General features: G+C 40.6%; 2 protein-coding genes across 2 annotated transcripts; both read left to right on the top strand.

Annotated features, from left to right (window-relative positions):
• Positions 1 to 2,899: 2,899 nt before the first annotated feature.
• LOC108051589 lies at positions 2,900 to 3,190 on the top strand. Its single transcript, XM_017133728.2, is given in 3 exon segments — positions 2,900 to 3,001; positions 3,003 to 3,132; positions 3,135 to 3,190. Coding segments are annotated over 3 exon segments (288 nt in total).
• An 11,627-nt stretch (positions 3,191 to 14,817) lies between these two features.
• On the top strand, positions 14,818 to 24,517 carry LOC108051590 (protein snail). Its single transcript, XM_017133729.2, has 2 exons — positions 14,818 to 16,280; positions 17,333 to 24,517. The coding sequence occupies exons 1-2, from the start codon at positions 15,851 to 15,853 to the stop codon at positions 18,874 to 18,876; spliced, it is 1,974 nt and encodes a 657-aa protein (XP_016989218.2). The 5' UTR covers positions 14,818 to 15,850; the 3' UTR covers positions 18,877 to 24,517.
• The last annotated feature ends 312 nt before the right edge of the window (positions 24,518 to 24,829 follow it).

Here is a 24,829-nt window from a genome sequence, read left to right as displayed (position 1 = left end):
TATTGTCGCTTCAAGTAAAAACACAAAAATATTTATTTCAAATGAGTCCTGTGTACAACTGGGGACTGCGGAAACTGGTAAACAGAATGCTTTCTCTGCCCAGCCCCCAATGACCACGCCCCCAAAACGCCCATCGGGAGATACCCTGTAAAGGGAAAAAGTGTATGACAAAATTGGATGGTAAACTATGGGTAAAGATACATTAAAGTTTGGGTCTGAACCAATTTTTCTGGAAATTAAATTACTGAGATTATAATTATGCTGTTAAACATTTTACAATGAATATTATTATCATAAGGCTTAGTAAATCCATTCGCAATCTTTACAAGTTAAAAACACTTATAACATTATATGAAATAAAATTTAAGAGAATAGATTTATCATGGTTTTGTTTTTCAAAACAAATTTTTGTATGAAACTTAACAGGAACTATTACTCTTAGGTTGTTTATAGTTTCTGGATTGTTCATTAAATATTTACTCTAGTTTTATTTATTACATTTATTCTATAAGTTTAACTAATTTTCATATTATTCTTTTTTGTAAGCACTTTTTCTAAGGCCTTCCTATTTTGGGTACACCGAATTCGTATTCCCGATACTTCTGAATCGCCTTGTTTTTTTTTGGGAATTTCTTTTTTGTTTTTGGTGGGTGGCGAAAGTAACTTTCAGGGGGTTGGTTGGGCTGCTTCTGCTGCTCGCTGGCGCCTTTTTCCCGTGGCAGGGGAAGACAGCATTTGCCATAAATTGTGAAAGTGTCAACGAAAGGCAAAAATACACACAGACACACACACACACCCGGGGACACACACAGATGCAGATGGAGGCACACGCACGCACGCACTGAGGGAAAAAACAATGCTAACGACATACAAACAAACAAATCTATACTCATTTCGACTACTGTACTTTGGTGTGGGGAAGCAACACGCACGCATATTTATTTTGAACACATCTTTTTTCGGCCAGCTCTAGAAATGCGTTATATAAATATACGCCTCTACAGATATACATATATATATATATACGTAAGAGTATGTATGGGTCTATAGATTGCCTTTTACATACTCACGCATATTGTTCTAATCAGTGGCGATGTCCTGGCCTCCTTGGAATGTCAATTTTTTGTTGCCTAATTTATTTGGCCAACCCAAACCAATCCAAAGAAGAAACCACCCCGAAAAGGGGGAGTTACTTTTGACACCCCCCCCTCCCCACACAGAACCGCTTCAGCTGATTATTGTCATGGTCGAAATTCCCAGCGTTAGGCCATCCAGATTTTTTCTCCCCCAAAAATAGGAGGAGAACTTTGCATAAGCTCCTGCCGCTGACATCTTATGGAAGATGGATAGTTCTGTGGCGTGGTCAGGTACAATCGATAGCCGGCATATTTATGGTGGCCACGTGACCTCTCGCTGACCGCTGGCCATTGAAAAGGGCAGTTAACCCCCTGGAAAAGTAAAGGGGAAACTCTTTTCTTCGGCTCTTGGCAGATTTAAATCCCTCGAAAGCTGCCCAAAATAATTAATCTCCTTAATTGAATACATGCGATTATGAATCAGCAGCCAGGACAAGCACTTACCACAATTACTGCATTAATTTCCGCCACTTGTCGAGCTGCCCTAAGGCTTTTGGTTTGGGTTTTCTTCTCCGTTTCCTTTTGCCATTCCTTTTTGGGGGTTGTATGCTGTATATATAATAATCATAAGGAGCGCCAGAGCATCTGGTGGGAAGCGTTGGTCCAGTGTTCCACTAAATTGGACACATCTGCACAGTTTTTCCCCCCAGAAAATCCCCTCTTCTTCCTTTGGCAGCGTGTCAATCTTGCGAGTCAAATGGCGGCACGCATGGCAAAGTTTTCCAGCCAGGGAGCCGCTCCAAATCCCCGCACGTTTCCGCATTTCCACATTTCTACAATTCCACATTTCCCATTTCCAAATTGCCGGGAGTCTGGCGCATTTGCATTTGGCTCCGTACACAATTTGTATGCTTAAGTAAGCCGACTGCGTGCATGTTTCTAATGGGCGGCACAAAAGGTTAGGTTACCTGATGCTGAAACACGAAAAAAAACACGCTGGAAAAGCCGCTTTCCCGCCCGCTTTCCTGCCCCCTTCCCCCTGCAACAACTGAAAACTCATTTCGCCTCGGGCGTGACTTTTATAGCACTTTGTTTCCGAGTAGCTACAGCTATACAGAAAACCAGAACCCGAACTTGCACCAAAAAAACTTTAAAAAATGTAAAAACTTTCGATCTAAAGGTTTGAATACTCTTGTTTACCTATTGTTGTTATGACAGCTATTAAAGAGTTTTAAACTTTTTAGAAGAATTACTTTTAATTTAAAATACCTGTTTCAGTATTTCAAAAATATATTAAGAATAGTTTTACAAATTCTTCAGGTTTCTTTAAGAATTTATTTAAGAAACCTAATCAATAAATACAAAACTACATCTTATTAAAGACGTTCCAGCAGAATTGTCACTCCATTTAACTAAATATGAGAATGACTTTCTAGGTAAAATGTGATATTTTTCAAGATTTAATTAAGATAAAGTTTATTGACTAAGTAAATTAAAGTAAAAGTTTTAGTCAATGGGAAGTTTCTATTGGGAACTCCTTGAACTTTTTCTTTCAATGCCATTTTGAGGATGCCCTTTAGTTCAGAATCTGCTAAAAAAAACAAAGAGATTGTGACAAATAAAGGACGCACAATATAAAACAGACCTCGAAGCATAGGAAAAAGTTTTCAATGAAATCGGGGTAGACGAAATAATAGTAGACCTTTAAAATGACGAACTCGAGCAATTAACCTCTGTCAGGGTATACAAATGGGAAAAATGGATTTTTGTGGGAGCCAGAGCCACAAAACGCATTCGAAACTTTTGCCTTGGCAATTGCGAAAATGCCAAAATGCGAAACACATTTCGGGTTCAAGTTGCTGATGGTGATTGTTGCCGTTGCCGCTGCCGCTGCCGCTGCTGCTGCCGCTGCTGCTACTGATTGTTGTTGTTGGACTTATCAACACGCCGATCACTTGCGACAGTTTCCGTTTTGCCTCAGATACTCACCCATATACACAGGACCTAATTGCCCCGCACCCAGTTACAGTTACAGTTCCATTCCCACAAAACCCATCAACCCAAACCCCCCGCTCAAGGTGAGCAATGTAAAAACTTCCTGTGCACTCATTTAGTCCTGCTGAGCTGTTGTCCTTTATGTAAGCGGCAGCAGCAGCAGCAGCAACATCAGCAGCAGCAACAGCGACAACAGCAACATCGACAGCAGCAGCAACACCGGAGCAACACGCCCCTTTCACCCGAACAATACACAAAAATGAAACGAAAGGAAAAAAAACGGATATAGAAATTCAATACTTTGATTCGTGCCACAAGCAGAGCGAAGGAAGTGCAACCATACAAGGTAACCAAATAGCAGGACAACACGTACTACACTTGTTGGGAGACTCAATATACACTGCAAGAAACCAATAAGGTGGGCAGGTACTTTGTATAACATTGCAGTTGCACTTACGTCTTAAATCTTATTTATAATCTTCATAATGTTTATATTTTTAAGCAAGTAACAATGTTTCATCTTAACTAAAGTCAGATTTTTTTTATGATTTAAGGCTAGAGATATTCTGATGATACCTAAGTTTAAGGGAAAGAACTGCTTATAAAAGCACTATCAGAATGTATCCTCTTTCATATTTTCCACTGTGCAGAATCGAGGGAGGTGCATGAGGGGGTGCTGACTGGGCAACAAGATTTCCCAACTGCACTGGCAACTTTTGGGCAACAATGCTGCATTATACTTAGTGGTTTCCACTTGATTGATGCCATCTGTTAGCTACCCACCCAAAAAGTGGCGGGAAAGTTCACCTCCCAACTAACGATCGACAGCAATTCGAAATGTAATTGCCGAGCAAGTTACGTAGGAGTACTACTACATACTAATAACAACATCACGCAATGTTCGCCCGCGTGGGAAAGTAGAACCGACTTACGGTTGGCTAATTACCGACATATAGATATCCTGCGAGTGTAACTATTAACAGTCGGCAACAAGGCAGACACTGGCATCCGGTTTTCGGGGGGAGGGTGGAGGGTGGAGGGGGGCGAAGGACTCTGGGAAAGCTCTCCTCCGCTTTTCACTCCACTCACATGTCTGCCAATTATAAGCAACTAAACCGCAGATAAGAGCGGATGCTGAGGCTGCGACTGCGACTGAGACCATATATCCCAAGCCCGCAAACCAGACTAACCCCAAAGCAGCCCCATCTCACCGGATCCTGAACCCTGAATCCCGAACCCAACCTCAACCTCATCCTCATCCTTGTCCTCCCTGGGATGTGCTGTCAAAGCGACGTGACTAAGTGGTGAAAAATGATTTCGTGGCTACGTGTGACTCTCTCACAGGGAATGAGCGGGCGTTAAGCGTTCACGGCTTCCTCCTGGAGAAGTCCTGCAGATATCCTGGGACCAGCACTGCCACTGGAGGAACTGGGGAACCCGAGTAGCAGCCACAGCCATCGAGAGGGTCACTTGACGAGATACCTCCAGGGGGGTGAAATAATGCTGCGAAATGGATGGGGTTGAGAGGTGGGCTACCTTTTTTAGGAATGGGGAACTGGGATGCGAACTGGGGACTGAATGCATGTGCTGGAAGTGTTGTGCAATCGTCAAAGGATCAACATATTCGCTTTGCCTGGCGATGAGGTCGGTTCGTGAGGGAAATATATCAAGACTTCACGGGAAACTTCCGCTTGAAAGGGGTAGGGGTATAAGGAGGGAACTTAAAAAATATATATGAAGCCTTGAGACAGCAACGAAGACTTCTAAGAAAAGAAAACGATATTCGTCTTGGGCAGAACACACTAGTTCACCGAGGAAAGAAAACCCCGTGAGACAATAGAAATCCGTCGAAAACAATTAAAAGAGAGATATGATACACCATTTCATCATTTTTTCTTCCATATTTCAGTAAAGAAAGAAAATATCAAAAATAAATTACATTTCAGTAATTTAATCAGTTAACATAGAAGGACACTATCCTTAAATATTGAAGTATACTTAAAAGTTTTTAAGTAAAAGTAATAGGTTTTTTGGAAATAATTATCATTTAATGCGATCTTTTTCATTTACTTTTTTAATGTTTATGACATACATTTGACTAAGTCAAACAGAAATACTAGGAAAAAACATTAAGTTTCATCTGCATTTTGTATTGCTCATCGTTATTTCATCGCATTGGTTCCAACACTCATCTCTCAGTGGCAGTCACTTTGCTTTTCATCCAAAACGGAAAGATTCCTTAGCGCATCTGTCGCCAATTCAAGATGAGCTTCCTTTTATCCCGGCCAGGAACATTCCGCTGTCCTTCGTCTTTGGTCCTCCGCCCTCCTGTTGCGTGTCACGCTGTCGTCGCTGGCATCTTCTTCCCGCCCCCAAGGACCAATCCTGGCATCCTTTTGCACCTCCATCTGCCTGCATCCTTACTCCGTTCCTTTTCCTTCTTTCCGCCTTTCTCCTCGCAGTCTGGGCGTCGTTGTCTTGCTGCCAAGTAGCACTCAAAGTGAGTTTGCGACGCATTGCCGCATTGTCGCTACTTCATCAGCAGCTACGGCTGAAGCGAAAGCCAAAGCTATGTAGCTACGGCATCAAGTGCAAGTATCCGTGTCCTGGCTGCACTTGTGCAGCATCTCCTTCGTCATCTCCACCCCCTTTGCCGCCTTCTTGCCACTCTCCCCGCTCCCCGTTCCCCTTTCAAACACCTCCTGCAACACAGAATGTTGCCAGTTGGCAACTGAGCGTCCGCAGGAAATGAATACGTGTTGAATATTTGTCGAGTTGAAGCACAAGGACATGGAGGATAACATAAAGGATGGGGCTGCCGTTTCACTCACCCACCACCCCCTAAACATCTACATGGCAAACAAACACGCTCGCACATATATGTACAGCCAGGGTCAAAATAATGACTCTATCTACAACAGAGAATAAAATATTTAATGGGTTTGACAACCCTAATAAAGAAAATAAAAATAATAATAAATATATAAGATACAAAATGTTATAACATAACAACATAAAATCTTAAAAAAAAAACTCTAGTTCGGTTTTTGATCGAAACTCTGGGAAATAATGGTCAAATGTTTGAATATCATACATCGTTAAATTCGTTATAAAATTAACAATCGATTGGCATTCTCTGCTGAAATTTTTGAATTATATACATTTTTTAGAATATGTGAAAATCGGCCAAATTATAAATTTGTCCAAATCAACCTAAAATTGGTAGATTAGGTCCTCAACTGCATAAAAATGTCATTCTCTTGGCTGCGCGTCTTATTTTGGCTAAGTTTTTTGATAAAAACGATAATGTTTATTAATATTGTTTCTTCTGATATTACTAAAAAACTTATCGTTGTTAATTCTACTAGTAGTCTGTAAAGCATTATACAAAACGACATAATTCATAATATAACAAAATATTTATATACAAAAGCTCAACATTTAATTCAAAATGTTGTTTTTCCTCCTCGCATGTATCCAATTGCGTTTGTTTGGCACGGAGTGTATCCATCTACGTGGATGAGCTCCATGTGTCGCTTAGCCTTGCTGGCCGGGCTAATGCGCAAACCAAATATGATATACTATACGGGAATGTATATGCTGCGGATATATGTGCGGCGTAGCATCTGCCACAGATTTGCAAGCGTTTCACAAATAGCAACAACAGCAGCAGTGGCAATAGCGATAGCAGCAGCAACAACAGCAGCAACAGCAACAGCAGCGGCAACAACATCAGCATCCCATCAGCAACAAGCTGCAAGGACCAAAACGCCAGCTGCTGCAAATGGCACGCATGAAAATGAAAGGCCCATCGAATGGGCGCGTTCATTGAGAATTTATTTCAATAAGAGAAATGAGGAAAAAAGAGGAAAAATGGAGGGGGGATATAAGGTATCTTGAAGGGCAGCACTAAAGGCCATCGGAAACTATAATCACGTATGTGCATATGTCTGAAACAACACGAGTCGGCCAGGATATCAGCGCTAAGTGCTCTTGTTGCATGCTGCACAAGTAATTAAGATTAGTGACTCAATATGCACACAAAAACACACACATTAATATATACGTATCTACGTATTCGTCTGAAGACAGTATTCCTCAGACAAACAACTTAACTTGTTCTATGCCATCCTGCTTGCTTTGTTTTAGCTGCACTCTGCAAAAATTTAACAGGATGTTCTTGACATGCTCTTAGCTTAAAGCGTCTTAAAGAAATATATAAAGAAATGTGAACATAGGAGCCTAAAACACATTATAAAACTGTATTTTTAAATATATTAACTTGCTTCTAATTAAGATCCTTTAAGATGTACAACTCATCCAACCAATTTTCATTGAGATAATAAATAAATGGCTTATTTGAATGAAGTACGATGAATAATAACACAATATATTAGGTTTGCAAAGAACATTTAATTAAAAATATAGATCTTTTTCTGTTACCAATACAAATCACAAGTCTTAACTTCAGTGTAGAGAATCCCAGCTTTAATTTGTATCTCCTCTAAGTAATGTGTATCTTCACATGGCTTCTCTTACACTTGGAATTACCAATTTACACAGCCCAGATTTTGCCGAAAGCATCTTCCTTTGTGCGAATGAGTGTTGGCTCAGTAATTCCCACAAATTGAAGAATCAACTCGGTTCCTTGATTGATGCCTAACCCTCGCCAGTTTTGACTTCTCAGGGGCTTTAATTGAATCAACTGCTGCAAAGGGAAATGAAGCCTCAGATATTCAAAGTATTTCTGAAGCGGCTGCATCCTGAAAGCCATTAGTTTATGGATGGCAAACAAAACAAATGCCAGAGGGCGCTAACCTAAGCCCAAAACCCAATCCCAATCCCAGTCCCAGTCCCTGCCCCTTCCCTAAAAACGAGTCTTTATACCGAAGTCCCGAAATGAAATTCAAGATCTGGGTGCAGCAGAAACCAGAACCTAGAACCTGGAACCTGGACCCAGACAACAGAGTACGACAACTAGAACCTCAAACTGGGGTCAGGAATCAGCTGCTGTTGCATCTACTCAGAGGAAAATGGAAAATGAAATAATGCCAATGTGGACAGCTGTCGGAAAATTGTTGAAAGGCGAGTGAAAAGCGGTCTTCGCTCTCTGTATGGGGTTCAGTTTGCCCTTGGGCTGTTTTTTACAGGGGTTTTTGGTCCTGGCATCAGCAATCATCATTATCATGCTGAATGCAGTTTCGGCACTGCAAAAAATCTGACAATTCAAATTAAGGTTCGATAATCTTTATTTAATTCAAAGAATTCTTAGTTTCTTAAGTTTTTAACTTATTATTATCTGGTTGTTTTAATGCCATATTACCAAGACTTAAAAATAGGTTTTAGTTTAATTTGAGGTTACTGATATAAAAAACTGTCTTTCTTATTTTATTAAAATTTTTGCAGAAGTTTCAAAAGATTTTAGAAGTAATGTTTTTAAATGAATCTGATTCAATGATAACTTTTCAAGCCCAAGAGATCGATTTTGTTCAGTGTGTGTTTATGTAGATCATCGACTGATGTCCCGTCTGCAGATCGCTGGGCGAGTCCTTGTCCTTTTTATTTTATTTGGCCTGCCTTCCGCTACCTGGACCGCACCTCAACGTTTTGGGCCAGGGTTCGTGCCCTGCCCCTTCCAGTTCCCTTCGATTTCCTCACTCATGAGGAGAGGTCTTTGAACTCAGGACTCTCGTCGTCTAACGATTTGTGGGTTTCATTCGCTTTTGTTTTCCAACTGCAACAGCTGCCAATTTTGCTGGAAAGAGAAGGGGCGAATCCCGATCCCAGTGAGATTTCCCCCTACTCCCGATTCCCTCTATCCCTATCTCAACAGCGCCCGATTCGTACGAAAGTCCGAAACAAATGTAATTAAAAATACAAAGTTTCAAATTACCGGAATGGTAACTGGATTCTGAAATGAACTGGACACACGCGCTCATTCAGTTTTGGGGAAGCCCTGCAAGTATCCTCCATATCCTTCATATCCTGTTGCCGGATATGCTAATAAGTTGGCCCATCAAAACTGGGCAAAGTGCAATTTCGGGCGATGACGTAAACTCGCCTTTATTTCACTTCCCCTCGTTGTGATACTGTTATTGTTCTTTTTTTTTTTACCTGTTTGTGTTTCTATGCAGACGCCAAATGCCAAAAATGGGGTGGTGTTGGGTGGTGCTTTCGGGTGGTGGAAGTGGTGGAAGAGGTGGTGCCGTGTTGCTCTGATGACGACGATGATGATGATGACGATGGGGTGGTGGTTGTTGCACACAGCCATTCAAAAAGGAGTAACAATGAAATTACAGCAGGAACAGGAATAAATAGCATTTGGGAAAAACTCGACAGCGCCGGGACGCAAAAGGATATATACCGAATTGCGAATGCCGAAAACCCGGACTCAGACTCAAACTCGGAGACCCAGTCGCAGACCCAGACCCAGACTCCCGGACACAGACATCGCGAATACAATAAAGATGAAAGAGAAGTCAATTGCGGAGCCATCGAAGCGTGAATACTCTTTGTCGGGCCAAACTGATTGGTTTATGGTGCCATAAACTACACGAGTCATGCGGCGACAAAGGAACACGGATGCCTAATCAAAGGAAGCTTTACAAATTACATGTTGCTCGGCTTCGCCGCTTTACATACACCTCGATTGTTTCAGTTCCTTATTGTATCGGTTATTGGAAATACTTTGGGTTTTATCCGGGGGCTTCGTTGAACACATGTCAGCGAATCAATGGTGTATGAAAGTATCCCTAGCCGGGATAACGGAAATAAAATAAAACGAGATTCTACGATTCAATAAAAAGAGTTCAAAAGTATAAAAATGTATAGTCTATACAGTGAGTAATAACTGAATAATTGTGCTTAGATATAAGCTCACTTCGAATTCCTTATTCTAGGCCAACTGCTCCGTAAATTTGCACACCCTTTCCTATAGGGCATGCACAATATACAATTCAGAATCAGACCCAGACTCAGTCTGGTACTCTCGTGCTGTTTCCACTTTAATACATCATTGAATGGAAAACGGAATGAGCATGCCAGACACCTGGCTCCCTTGGGCTCTCAGTACCTTTGTGAATTTTTACCTCCGTACCGCTGCCGCTGGCTTGCTTTTCCCTTTAGCCTTCGGCTTGCTCTGGGTGCCCATGCCCATACCCATGCCCAGTTCTGAAGGAGGAAAGAGGAAAGGATCAACAGTTTCTGGTTATAGTTTCGGCTACAGCTGCCGCCGTCACTTCCGTGCCACGCGAGCGTCACACTTCGGGCGAGTGAGCGAGAGGTAGCAGAAAAGGGAGAGGGATATAGGCGACCAGCCATATAGAGGGGATATACGTAGAGGGTTGGGGCGGTCGGTTATAGCCGAAGTTTCGGGGCAACTCGCTAGGCAACGCCAAATAGCCCTTGGCAAGCTGACAAGCCGAATGGCGACTGCAGCCAGTGGGGTGTGCATTTTAGATTGGGCCAAGAGGAGTTGGGCGTAATACCCACCCAAAAGCCAATGAAAAAAATATAGGGGGAAACACCCAAAACAGCTGGGCCAGCTGCAGCACTTGTAGAGCATTTCCTGCTCCTGCTCCTGTTGGCTGTTGGCTGTGGGCTGTTGGTCCTGGCAGCTCCTGAAACTCCTGCTGCTTTTTGCACGCTCGCAAACGCGCTCAACTGAATCCCCGCAACTGGGCTGCGGTGCACCTTTCGTACTTTCGTACTCTCGGACACACACCCCCACTCAAAACTAAATAAACTAACAAATTTCAACAAAAATTAATGGGTTGACCAACGAAATACCCTTCTAGATTTGTGTGCAGATACCATATGAAAACTTTGAATAGCACCCTTACTTATTATTTAACAAATACTAGATACAAAATGCTGTTTGCTTTAAATAAATGGTTTTGCTAGTGTTTGCTCTATATATAGGTATTAAAAAATACTTAAATGATTTGGGATGCACATGTCAGATTATTTTTAAAATTTAATTATAAAGAAATAAATTAAAAACATTTCAGATTCCTTTTACACTACACTATAAGATGTTCTAATTATATGGCCAAGTTTAATAATATTCTTCAAAATTGCGTTCTTCTTTAATATCAATATTTTCGTAAATATATAATTAAGAAAATATCAAACACTTCCTACGATATCTTGAAAAAGGCAGTTAAGGTCAAACATAGGCTAATTAGTAGAACGAAAAAAATGTCCTTAGACCTGGTCAATTAAAATGGTCATTTAGATATAATTATAATCAATAGTACCAACAGCAACAGCGGACATAACCGATCAAGTACTTGGCCTTCTAGACCCTATATTCTTTCTGAAAATGTGTCAGAAGCACCACCCCTGGCAAGCCTTTAAACCCATTTGAAATACTCCCTCGCAGGGTATAAAACAAGGAATAAACAAAAACTAATAGCTGCAAACTTAGCACACACACCGCACTGCTCGTAAAACACGAAACAGGAAAGGCTGTCGCTGCATTAACCATATTGTCCTTGTTCCAGGTGAGCGCGCCCCATTCCGCCCATTCCGTAGTAGTCCTTTCTGCCGGCTGCATAATTTTGGTAGCCGCTTTTCCTCTGCAGCCAGACTATTCTACATTTTCCTGTCGTGACGCGTGGCCAAGTTCCGATTCGCTAGCCAAAGTGAAAGCCATATGCCGTAGAGCTTGAATCGCCTCAGTGGCTCACCATCTGCAGTTCCCTTCCGGATCGAGGTTGGAATTGGAATATTCAGAGGGGAGGGAGTGTGCGCGTGGCCAGCGGCGATCTAGGGATCGAGGTCCTATATAGTGGGTCCTAAATTCTTGAAGGAGGCGGAGGGCGTGACTAACGAAGCGCAACAATTTCGTCGTGGGCCGCATAAAGCGCATCTTGTTCGGAATCGCCTTCAAGTCTGTTGGCTGGAAAAGCAGATTACCATTTACGAGGAGCAGTGTGCCAGGCGAGTGGTTTTGTCACCACCTCAAGAAACGACATGCACAGAGAAAAATGTCTACTAAAACTGCTAACCTTTTGGTTTTAGACGAAATTATAAAAATTACTGCTAAAAAATATAACCTAAACATTGATATAAAGGATCGACAGAATCTGAAAATCAAAGTGCAAAAAATATTTCTCTAAACATTTTTTGTAACAACATTTAAAATATATTCTAAACGTCTTTATTTTTGGCCATTCTGAATGTAAAAAAAAAACGGGTTTTAGAATAAATAAATTTTGAGTTTCTCAAGTATTTACAAATAAAATAGAAAGTTGTTAGGTCACAAAATAGTAAGTAATAAAATCAGATAAAATCAGAAATCACTTAGATCAGATGGTGGCTATACCTTTATGTAACATTTAAAGGTACAAATATGTTTAATTTGTAAAGTAAGTTTTCATTATTTTGTTTAGTTAACAAATAATCATTAAAATTAAAAACGTTTTTATGAAAAGAGAATCCTGTGATTTGTACCATAAGCTTGATTAAGTTATAAATACTTAGTTGCTTGTTAACTAAATGTTTTATTTGAAACACACAACCTACCCAAAATAACACCAAAAACTTAACTATAATACGTTTCTCACAGTGCAACCTGGGTGGGGTTGAACTAGGCATATTTAGGGCTTCCACTGAGGTGAAAGGCGTAGGGCGAGCCCAATTTTTTTTTATAATTAGTGCAGTCGAATTCCACAGATGGTATGTACGTTACTTTAGCATTAATATTTACATATCGTTCATTTTCAAGGAAGGCCCGAGGAGGTCCTTATGGCTTGTCACTCCGCGAGATGGATGGACAGATAGATCGGTGGGCACTTCTTGGTTTTCCTCAAAAAATTCAAAATAGTTTAAACAAGGAAACCATAGAAGGAAAGGTTACATCTGTTTCGAGTTTTCGATGGCGTGGGGAGCAGGAAGTGGGTTGAACAAAGGACCTCGGGGATACCATAGTAAGCCGAATGAAATTTCCAATGAAAAGTATAATTTTTAAAGGACTGCAACGGCTGCAGAAGCAACGCTAAGCTTGTCTGAGGCAGACAAATTGTCTGTTGTCGCTGGCTAATTAAAAGGTTAAGAACTTTGTAATTTAAGTGTCTGATTATGCAAAGCTTCTGCTCCCCGTTCAGCAAACCGAAGCTCCACTTTAATTAATTAGTTTTGTGTGTGTTGAAGTGACTGAGAATGCGAACAGATTGTGTGTATATGTTTGTTACTTCTCAAGATTTTGAAGGGATATTAGAGCGAGTAATAAATATTCAGCAAAATCTTTTAAACTTTCCGTTAATGACTATATGTTTTCAATATGCAATAGTTTTTCTGTCATTATAATAATGCATTTGGAAATGTAAGTTAATAAAGCGGTGTTTCGATTTTAAACAACCATATTTGTAGCCCAAAAAAATGTTTCTAAATTTATTTAATTTAAGTCTTTTTTTTAATTATATAACCTATTTAAAATTACAAATGCTTAAATTTTATATTTTTTCTTGTTCACATTGTTATTTATAAAATTAATTCTTATTGATGAATTTGTCCAAATTTAGTCTTTAGGTCTTCAACTTAGCTCAGAGTCCTAAGAAATTTATTTATTTATTAATATCAACTCAAAGCAATATCCAAATAGATATCCACAAATATAATTGGGTAGACCTAACTATCATAGGATGTTAACCCTAGTTTTTCGCCCCGAAATCGAGTTTAATTCATCCTGGGAGTGTGGCATATGACACATCCAGCTGTCAATCAAAACCAACTCGGCAGGAGCTGCAATTAATCATCCAACGATTTGAGTTGCCGCACTCATATCCGACCTCTGTGATCTGGAAAGTAAACCACTTATTCATGGCCAGTGGAGAGTTGGCAGGGGGACTGAGGGCGGCAGAAGTTAGTTTGTGCTGTTTATCTTGTACTAACTGAGTTAGAGCCAAGGACCAGCGACTGTTGCATCCCCTCACCCCTCACTACTATATATATATATATATATATGGAAGTACACCCCCTTGTACCAACGAGTCGCTGGCAATTTGTTCAAAATCAGAGCCAAGCAACAAATGCAATGCAACAGCAATTAACTCGGCACAACTGCCACATTCTGGGCGGAAAATCCACCCCGTGAATGGGAGCCTGAAGCGGCCAAGAGCCGCGAGCCCCGAGCCGAAAAAGTTCCAAAAGGGCCAAAGAGCCATGAGCCAATTCTCAGGTATGGTATGGTAGGTATGGTATGGCTGGGGGGCCCGAAAGAAAGGCACAGAGCGGTAGTAAGGGAGAAATGGAAAGAGAGAGGCGCAACAATTTTGAAATCGGGAGAAAGCAACAGCAGGGAATGTTTCGGCAATGAAACACTTCCTGATTGTTGCCTCTGCTGTAGGGACGTTCTGAACTGAACGATTTCGTTAGAAAATTTACAAAAGCTCTTCATTTAAAGGCGTTTAGTGGGTTATCCTTATCTTATAAATCCCCCTCTAATATGGTTTTAAGCTTTTGGAAAGTTAATCTATCTTAATATCCCATTTAAGTACGTTTTTTATTTATTCCAACGTTTGTGGCAGCCCCCAGGACAAGCAACAGCAATAGCAACAGCTACGCTTCCTTTTTGGGGGTTGGAATTTAGGGGCTGTCCCGCTCCCAAGCGTTCCGCTCTCTCACTCTCTCGCTCGGTCATTCGTTTCACTTCGGTTTCCTCACGAAGGGGTTCGGCTTCTTTAGGGGGTGGACACCCTTATAAGCAGGCTCTCGGGCAGTACGACTCTCATAAGCATTCAAGAGTTGCTTACGTTCGGTTCGTTCGCATTTCTTCTCTATCTTATATAATATTATATTTTCTCCTAAATCAATTTTTTCACTACCAACAACAACAACAATAATAACAACTCAACTATTCTCAACTCGCGTCAACCTTAACTTAACTTTCTCAACCAAAAAAAACTACAACTCTACCACTAAAATTCTGTCAACTTTCCGTTTTGTTAAACTGAAACTCAAAACAAAACATTTAATTTCGACTCGACCATCGAACAAGTTTTGTTTCCAAAAAAAAAAACCGACGAGAAAATCGGCAGCCAAAAATAAAGAAAGGATACCCCAAAAATATATATAAAGAACCCCCCGTTATGTTTTGAGTCCAAAATTTCGTGTTAAAAACAAACGTAAACGTAAACGCAAATGTAAAAATCGATAAGCCACACGCAGCCAGCCAACTGAACGCGAACGTGTCCGTGTGTGTTCCGTGGAGCTTTGGGGAGAAAACGGGGGGAACTGACCAAAAATCGGTGGCCCTGGCCAAAAACGCAAAAACTCCGGCCCAAAAAAAGAAAGAAAGAAGCGAGAGAGAGACGAAACTCCAGCCCAAATGACGGATACGGGTCTGACAACGAATCAAGCGCCGAAATGTGTGAAGTGGCTGTGAAACCCGAGGAATCCTAACTGAAAAACCAATTTACAATAACATGCAAATTATTAAGAATATTTAACCGACACACAAACACACTCACACAAACAAACGGAGGGAGATCTGGGATAGCAGAAATGCCAGGCCTGCGAAATCCCAACAAGCTGTACGACTAAAACTTTAAGAGATCTTTCGGCGAGCCAAACTCTATATACAATATATATATTTTCACATGCGAGATAACAACAGCAACGTTTCCTTTCCGCTTTTGCCACAAATTATACCCCCTGAGACGGTCTTTGCTCGCTCGAAACTCGACTCTAGCTTCAGCACTTAGCCCTCTAAGATCTTACTGGATCCCCAGCTCCTAGCCAAACAAAAACTCTAACCTCAACTAAAAACCCAGAAAATGCCGCGCTGCCTGATAGCCAAAAAGTGGAAGGCGTATCCCTGGCTGGATCGCACGGAGGATAATAACAACCAGCAGCAGCAGCAGCAGCAGTGCAACACCACCTCCTCGAGAGAACTGGAGGAACTGCATCACAAGTCCAGACGCTCCACCTTGGATGAGGACGAGGAGATCGATGTGGTGGGCGACAAGTTCCTGATCAAGTTGGAAAAGCAACGCACAACAGCAGCAGATGCAGCAGCAGCAGCCGCCGCAGCAGCAGCAGCAACTTCTATCGAAGCAGCAACATCGCACAGTAGCAGCAACATCGAGCCAACGACGACGTCCAAGTGCTGGGGCCCCAGTTCACCCACGGCGGGCACCACGGCTCCCAGTCCGCCGCCCCACTCCCCGGAGGCGGCAACCCGAGTGGCCGGCAATGTTTACAACGGTAAGTTCGCCCCCGGGAAAGTCGGGAAAGCAGGGAAAACGGAAAATCGGAAGAGCCAAGGGAGGCGCACGTAATCGCTGTCATTGATGTGGCCATTGTGCGATTGCGAAACAATTCCGAATCAATTTAATTGCCTTTGTTGTCACTCAATATTGTTTGCAATTCCGGCCATCGGGCCGCAGACCCTCGCCAAATGCCAACTCGGTTTCCCCTCGGCGTGAAAACACTGGCAAATAGCAAAATTAAACCGTTGGGCCGGGTCCTTCGTATTGTTAGAATATGTGCCTGTCAGAGCTTTTTACGATGTACAATTGGAAAATTAATTATTCAGTTGAAATTAGAAATTAGACATAGAGTCAAAATATACAGCTATTCCTGGTATCCTTAAATGAAGACGTTGCATGGGTTGAATGTGTTTATCGACTAAACTAAGGGATTTTTTTTTTGTTTTTTTATGGAAATTTAAAAGTCTACAGAAGTTAGTTTTCTGTGGAAATTGAATTTCACTCAAAATATATACATACTTTTGGCACCTACGAAATAGCTTAACTTTGGCAGTGTCCTTATGATATTTAAGTTGACCTTTCAAAGTTTGCCCTTGGATTATAGAAATTAAGCGCAGAGGAGTCATAAAGTGGAACTATGTGGCTGTCCTTCAGTTTGCGATAAATGCTATTGTTTAAAGTTCTTGAAAAGAAAAATTAAAGAAGTACAAAGGATACATGTTTCGACAGCTTATAAAAAAGAAGAGAAAAAACTTTTTATATTATCAAAGTTTATACAGCAATGCGTCTAAAAAGTTCGAGTTTAATTTTGTAATCTACATAAATTGATACATTTTAGTCATAAAGTATTACATTTCCAATTTTGAAAACCAAGTAAAGAACGACTTATAATGTAAAAGCATCACCTTTAATGGGGTTTGGGTTCATTTTTAAGTTTTCCACACTTCAAGAAGGGATTTTGAATAGACCGCCTGCTTTACCAAAGTTCTTTAACTGCTTCCAAATAGAGTTTAACCCATTATTTCCCCCTTTCCGTGTCGATTTCAGGCTACACCCGCGAACTGTCGCCGCTGCACTACACCGCGTACCTGCCCCGCATGGAGAGCGGGATAACCGTAATCCGTGCGGCGGCCACAGCTCTGGTGGCAGCCGCGTCCGCCTCCTCCGGAACCGGAAATGGGAATGGAAATGGAGATCAGCACCTGGCCGCCTACCAAACGCCGCCCTCGTCCACCACTTCGTCACCCTCCTGTTCGCCCAGTGACGCCGGCGATCGCTACAGTCCGCTCTCCAGCGGTCAAACCTCCAGCGAAAGGAAGTGCTTCAGTAGCACGGGTGCCACACTATCCCTGCCGCCAAAGAAGAAGGACATCTACAGGCCGTACTCCTTGGATGACAAGCCGGCGCATGGCTATCGGCGAAGGATTCCGGCGGAGGAGGACCTGCATGCAGCCCATGCCATCCTAGATTTGAGTGCCAGCACAGCCTTCCACCCGCCCACTCAGCCTCACCAACTGCAGCAGCAGCAGCAACAACAGCAGCAACATCAGCACTCCCAGCAGCAACACCTTGCCCCGCAGCAACATCATTATTTGCCACTGCAGCAGCAACAGCCGCAGCAGCAGCAGCAGCAGGCACACCACACCCACTTGCCAACTCTCGAGGCGCATGCGCATCTGCGCAGCACATCATCGATTGCCGAACTGGCTGCAGCGGCCAGCGTGGTAAATGAGCAACGCCCCGCCAGCAATGCCTCGAGCTCCAGCAGCAATCACATGCCCAGCAGTCCCAGCAGCAACTCGAGCAGCAGCAGCAGTCAGGTGCAGAACGAGAACAGCAACACGACGAACACGAATCAGGATGGGGAGTGTGCGATGGATGGGGAAAATGGTGGCGCCTCTGGAGCGTCGGCAAAAACGGTAGCCTACACCTACGAGGCCTTCTTCGTCAGCGATGGTCGCTCGAAGCGGAAGCATGTGGCAGATCCTGCAGCTGCAGTGCCCACTCCCGATCAGCAAAAGACCAAGTACACCTGCTCCGAGTGCGGCAAGCAATATGCCACATCTAGTAATCTCTCGCGCCACAAGCAAACCCATCGCTCACTGGACTCGCAATCGGCCAAGAAGTGCCACACCTGTGGCAAGGCCTATGTGTCCATGCCCGCCTTGGCCATGCATGTCCTCACCCACAAGTTATCACACAGTTGTGGCGTCTGCGGCAAACTCTTCTCGAGACCCTGGCTGCTCCAGGGTCACCTGAGATCCCACACTGGCGAGAAACCCTACGGATGTGCGCACTGCGGCAAGGCCTTTGCCGATCGTTCCAATCTTCGAGCTCACATGCAAACCCATTCGGTGGACAAGAACTTCGAGTGCAAGCGGTGTCACAAAACCTTCGCCTTGAAGTCATACCTCAACAAGCATTTGGAATCGGCCTGCCTGAAGGACGAGGAGGAGCTGATGATGTCCATGTCGCTGTCGATGCACGACAGCAACAGTGAGAGTGGGGCAAGTATGGCCTCATCTCCGCCCCACGAATTCCTCGAGCGCGTAAAAATCGAGGGCAGTGCAGGAGCCACTTACGCCATGTAAGCATGTAACATAAATAAGGGTGCAATGGGAATCTCTAGAGTTCTAAAACCACTATATGATCCGGCCTGAAGAACCAAAATGAGGTTCGGAGCGATTAGAGATCTCTATTGCATCCTGGATACGAAAAAAAAAGAGGATGGATGTGCTGTAACTGCATAGCTGGTTAGTTAATTTACCGTTAATGTTAAAGTTACCGTTACCATTTACAACTAGGTTAACCGATAGCCGTTTTTATAGAAGATACATACATCACAATACGTCCAAGAGCAAAGTGTAGTAGAGTAACACAGAGACTGTAGAAATTCGCATTAGGCAGCCAAGCAACAAAATACTCAATGGGGGTTGTCCCGAAATCTCTTTGGCGGCTTCAAGTCTTCTCTTTTTTAAGGTGCCTCCAAAAGTATGTAAAGGAAACTTCTAAGTTGATTGAGAGATATCGGGAAAACCCCCGTGTTAACCAACTCAAAATGGTTCTTCTTTTAACTTAAGTGAGTTGAACATTCCTAAAACCCAACACACATTCCACGAAAAATAACACACCCCAAAAACACACACAGAGAGCCTTGTGTATGAGGTGGTAAAGCCACATGCATTCCGAGAACCTGAAGAAATCTAAGCAATTCTAGCAGCTATCTTATATCTATCTAACTACTTACCAAACGAAAACAAAAACAAAAACACACACATAAGAGTACTATATTTAAATGCATATATAGAGTGTACTATAACCTGTAGCGAAACCAAACGAACGTTTTAATCTACCACTCTCTCCAACTAACTCTCGAAGAACACTCTCCTCTAGCTAACTCTAAACTCTTACTCGAACAATATCTCTCTACTCTATCTCTATCTCTTTAATCGACAACGTTGACGACGACGACGAAGTGATTAAAATTAATGCAACGAATACAAAAGCAAATGCAATGTTTCTCAAACAACGAATTAGGACTTAAGGGCAGCCTATCTATAAGCAGTAATTACGAGTGCTAGCCACTAAGCAATTTTAAAGTAAGTCACACCAATGCGACATTTAAGCACTCAACAATTTTTAGATTCGATATAAAAAGACAACGATACAAATTAATCAAAAAGCAAGCAACAAAAAACGAAACGCAAAGCAATATTTAGTCGGGGATGCGAACCGGTTCAAGTGGGAGCGGTTCACGAGCGAATGTTAACAAACCGAAACCAGAAAACCAAGGACCAAGTTAAACTCCCCGAGAACTGGTTGTGTAAGCCTCATATTAATCCTTGTAGAAAGCATCACGATCACGTTTATATAGGTCATGTCCCCCCATTAGTTCACCCAAAATCATTTAAGGCTAGAAGAGCATTGCAGAAATCACAGAGGGCGGTTCGAATCCGTTATTTTTGGGCGTTTTTTTCTCTGTCAATTAGCACTACTACCCAGTGAAGTAGCCCCTACAATTATTTATTTTAGTCGTAAGAAGTGAACATCTAGTCGCTGTTTAACAGCAAACTCACTTATTTAATACTAAAGCCATTCCCAACAAGCATTGCATTCCGTTCAAAGCCCAATTTAGGAGTACAGTCAGCGAATAAGACCAAAGAAATCCGGGATATTCCATCCCCAAGTATTCGATCGCATAGAACGAACCCCTCAATCGCAGAACAGAAAATATCGAGTGTGATCTAGTCTCAAGCATTTAACAGTACACTTCGTCCATGCGTGAATAATACTTTTGCACCTTTCGACACTTAACCGACCTAGTACGATATTACTTAGCCCTATATTATGTAACTGTAACTCATATTCATTCATCCAATCATTTACTCGTTCATCTTCATACTCACACAAAACACACGAGCTCACACAAACACTCAATCGCTGCACAAAACTGTATATATTAGGCTATAGCATACACATCAGCATTATAATCATCAACTGAAATCAGCTTCAGCAACCGATCTCAAAGAGGAAGAGGGGAAAGAAGTGCAACGAACATTTTGTAGCCCTAGTCGTAGCCAAGTTTAGATGACCCAAAACCAAAGTTGTTGGTATTTCTAAGCGGGTAATCGGGGAGTATAGAAGATATATACATCTAGAATACGTATGTAGTTGCGTAATATTTACAAAGCATATATTATATACAGCTAGGGTTAGTCTTCAGACATGTACTCTTAAGTTAAACTAGTAAGTATAATCACGAAATTATTTTTATACTGTTGTTCGGAGGAGGGAGCGTCGGACGAGAGAGATGGCAACACTTTTAAGGAATAATATTAATCGAATAATCGAGACGAAATCGCAATCGGAATCGACTAAATCGGCTAAAGTACCAAAGCAAATACTCAAAAAAATAAAAAACCCCTGCAAACCGCAAGACAAATTACAATTATTTCAATTACAACTACAATTAATTATATATAATATATAGCGTTATCTAGAATGTAGTCAACTATTATTTATGTATCGTTTATAATTTACGGAAGTGAGAAATGTAATGAATATTTATGAAATTTGCATTATGAAAATGTTGAATTGAATTGAAGCCCGGCAATAATATTAAATTTTAAAAATTTTGTATAACAATTGTAAAGAAGGCGATGGAAAGTAAAGCAATAACTTAACTAACAAGTTAATCGATTTATTAGTCTTAAAGAATACTGTAAGGTTGGAACTACTTACAATTAGCTATCGAAGCACACTTGTATAAACCAAAAACAAAACAAATAAGTAAACGAGAGAAGCAATTATAAAGTTACAAATATACAATACATATTAAATAACCACACATTTTACAAGCGAAACAATGTTTTTTATTTGTAAACCAATTTGGAGTTTTTATTATTTCCACTGGCTTATGTTGCTGAGTAATTTTTGATGAATATAAAACGACGAACCCAAAGCAATTCGAATATTGTGATAGTCCAAATACACACTAACAATTTTCAGAACTATTCATTAATTTTGCTCAAAGAAAGAGAGCAAACGAGAAATCCAATTGAGCTCCAGAAACTTTTAATAGAAATAACGTGTATCGAAAAGCAATAAATCGTAGTGGTAAAGATATAATAAGGGGGTGCATATTTTAAAACTTGTAATAGAAAATTCACGTGGAAGAAGAATTATTACATATAACCCCAGGCATATATATTTGGAAAAGCTTAAGTCCAAAATTAAATTTTTCTGTTGTTCCAATCACGCACATACACAAAGAACCCAGATCATGACGTATTGTTAAACCAAGGAAATTGTTAAAGTTGATACATTAGTAGCTTAGTAGAACCCACACATAAATAAACCCTGTACAGACGCATAAACGGAACCAGCGCAACGCGAAATGCAATTGTTGAATTCAGTATTTGTAGCATTAGGTTCATGATCCATTGTTTCCATTATCTGTTGCTGACACCACCCCCTCGGAAAACACCCATGGCAACACAATGTTGTGTTGTCCTTTTTGTGTCAATGCAGTTTAACGAGCGCTCGTTAGGCGAATGCGAACAAAGGGAAATGTAATAAAAAAGCAGGCGAATAAAAAGGGGGATATAGACCACCCCCGCGGAAACTGGTAAAAAAAAATACAAGGGGGTGTCCTTGCACGCATTTAATTCGAAAAAATTTAATTTGCATAGTTTGCGTTGAGCGTGATTTATTTATTTACCAAATCAAAATCGCAAAAACACCACCACCTCCACATGTATAAATAATTGAGCAAAAAATATAAAAGACTTGGCACGTTAACACTAATAATTCAAGAATTGAACATAACTAATAAAGTCATGAAAATTATATAAGTAGCTGACAACGAATAAGCAAGCGAGAACAAAAAATGAAAGACTTAACACTTTGAATATATATTATAATGGAGAAAAAGCTATACTTATTTACAGCTATTGTATTGTATATGGTATAATCATAGTAAATCGAAAGCAAAAGCAATTAACAAAAGAAACAAAAACGCAGAACGAAAGCAATAGAGCATTAAGGTAACTAAAAAGTATTAAATCGCATGTATCTATGAGTAAATATTTGGAAATCGTTATATTATTGCGATAAGTACGGTGAAACCCCGAACATTTATGGCACTATACACTATATAAATATATATAGCAGGATAAAGAATATAAACAATTTAGTTTACACGGGATTAACAAACCCAAATGAAAAAAAGCGAAGAGAAAATCTGCAGAGGCGCAAACAAAAAAATAAGCAATAACGTATAATTAACGAGCCGTAGGGATTTTTGGATTTAGCTGGCAAACGATGAATTGATTAAACGATTATAACGATTATTAGTTATCGATATACAGATATATTAACAGGTAGAGTTGTTTTTTGCATATTGTTATCGCAACTTTTGTGCTGCTTGACGAGACCAATTGATGTACTTTATACAACGAAAACCAAGAAATCGAAGGAACTAATGAGAACTCATCTTATGTTTTTGCATAGGTGCATATTGTTGCGATAGATATACAAACCTATTTTGGTCGATTATACATTACACAAGCCCACACACAACGCGTACAGAAATAGTTGGAAAAAAAGAGTTACTGCGTAGAGATTAAATCATTTTAACTTGTATTTAGAGCACTCACACATACAAACACGACACAGACACACATACACAACTGTAGAATTGTAGAAAAGTAGAGTTGCAAAAAAATATTATTAAAAACAAAAGGCGAACATAAATTTAAGCTTACGATTAGAAAACAACACAGCACCTTAGTAAGCAAGCAAAAAAATAATGAATTCTGTACCTAGAAATACAACAAACACCTACACACACACACAACAGGACACCAACACACACATGAAAACATTAATTATGTATTTATTTGCATCGAGACAAACTAATCGAATATATATACAGCGATATATGCAACTATAAATATATATACACAAGGACAAAAATGCGTTTATTATGCAATATATGCGAAACATTCTACATTATTAATTACGTGCATTATGTATATGACATTCATGTACATATATGGCACCGAAACACACACATACACAAACATAAAGGTCCTGGCTTATGCTATCAATCAAGGAAAATGAAAGGAAAATCTAACAAGAAAATCCTGCCAAGCTTGATTGGAGTCTTAGATGCCAGGATCCGCCCTCGAAAGTCAATTTTACCAAATGGTCAATTTCAATTATGACTCGAAATCGTTTCATGTTTTTCAGTAGTTTTTATGCTAAGTTGTTGAAAATTGTGCAGCTAATAAAACAGACAAAAGAAAGGAAGAAATCGATAAAGAATTTATGAATGTCTTCAGTTTGATTGCGTGGTTTCGACTAGAGTGCATCAATAAAAATATATAAAACTTATATACGCATTAAACGAGTATACTATATATTTTGTACTTAATCAATTGATTTGTATAATCCCACAAAGACACAATAACACACACAAACCACAATGGCTAATCAATGCATAGTTACTAACGAGAAAAAAACGGAGCCAAGCATTCTGTAAAACATCTAACATAAACGTACATAAGTATATTATATTTTCATAACACATGACAAATTTATACATGAAAAAACCAAAATGGAGAAAGACGAGATGGAGAAAAGTGCGACGATGCAAAACAACTTGCGTAGTAAATGAGAAAACAAACATAGTAAATAAAAAAAATAAAAATCTGACAAAAAAAAGCTACAGCCGAATGCGTTTGATTTCAATTGGTGGCTTTTGGTGTGGAAAACTCTGGGGATACGGGGAAAAGGTCCTCTGTCAACGACAGACTCTGCAAATTCTATTCAATGCAGTTTCACTTGTGCGAATCATCGGAACGGAAACTAAGTATTTTCCACGAAAAAGTAATTGCAGTTACATTATTCCTTTGATCTGCCATGTTTTTTCCGGAAGTGGAATGCTAAAAATTATTGGTCGCTGATTTTGTGTTGAATTTTGAACAATTGATTTGACGAGTGCAAATGGTTTTCAATAGAAAGTGCAAATTTCATTAAAGA

The sequence above is a fragment of the Drosophila rhopaloa genome, unplaced genomic scaffold, assembly GCF_018152115.1.
Source record: "Drosophila rhopaloa isolate 14029-0021.01 unplaced genomic scaffold, ASM1815211v1 contig_159, whole genome shotgun sequence".
In the NCBI taxonomy this organism is placed as follows: Eukaryota; Metazoa; Arthropoda; class Insecta; order Diptera; family Drosophilidae; genus Drosophila; species Drosophila rhopaloa.
This window is presented reverse-complemented; position numbering and strand designations above follow the sequence as displayed.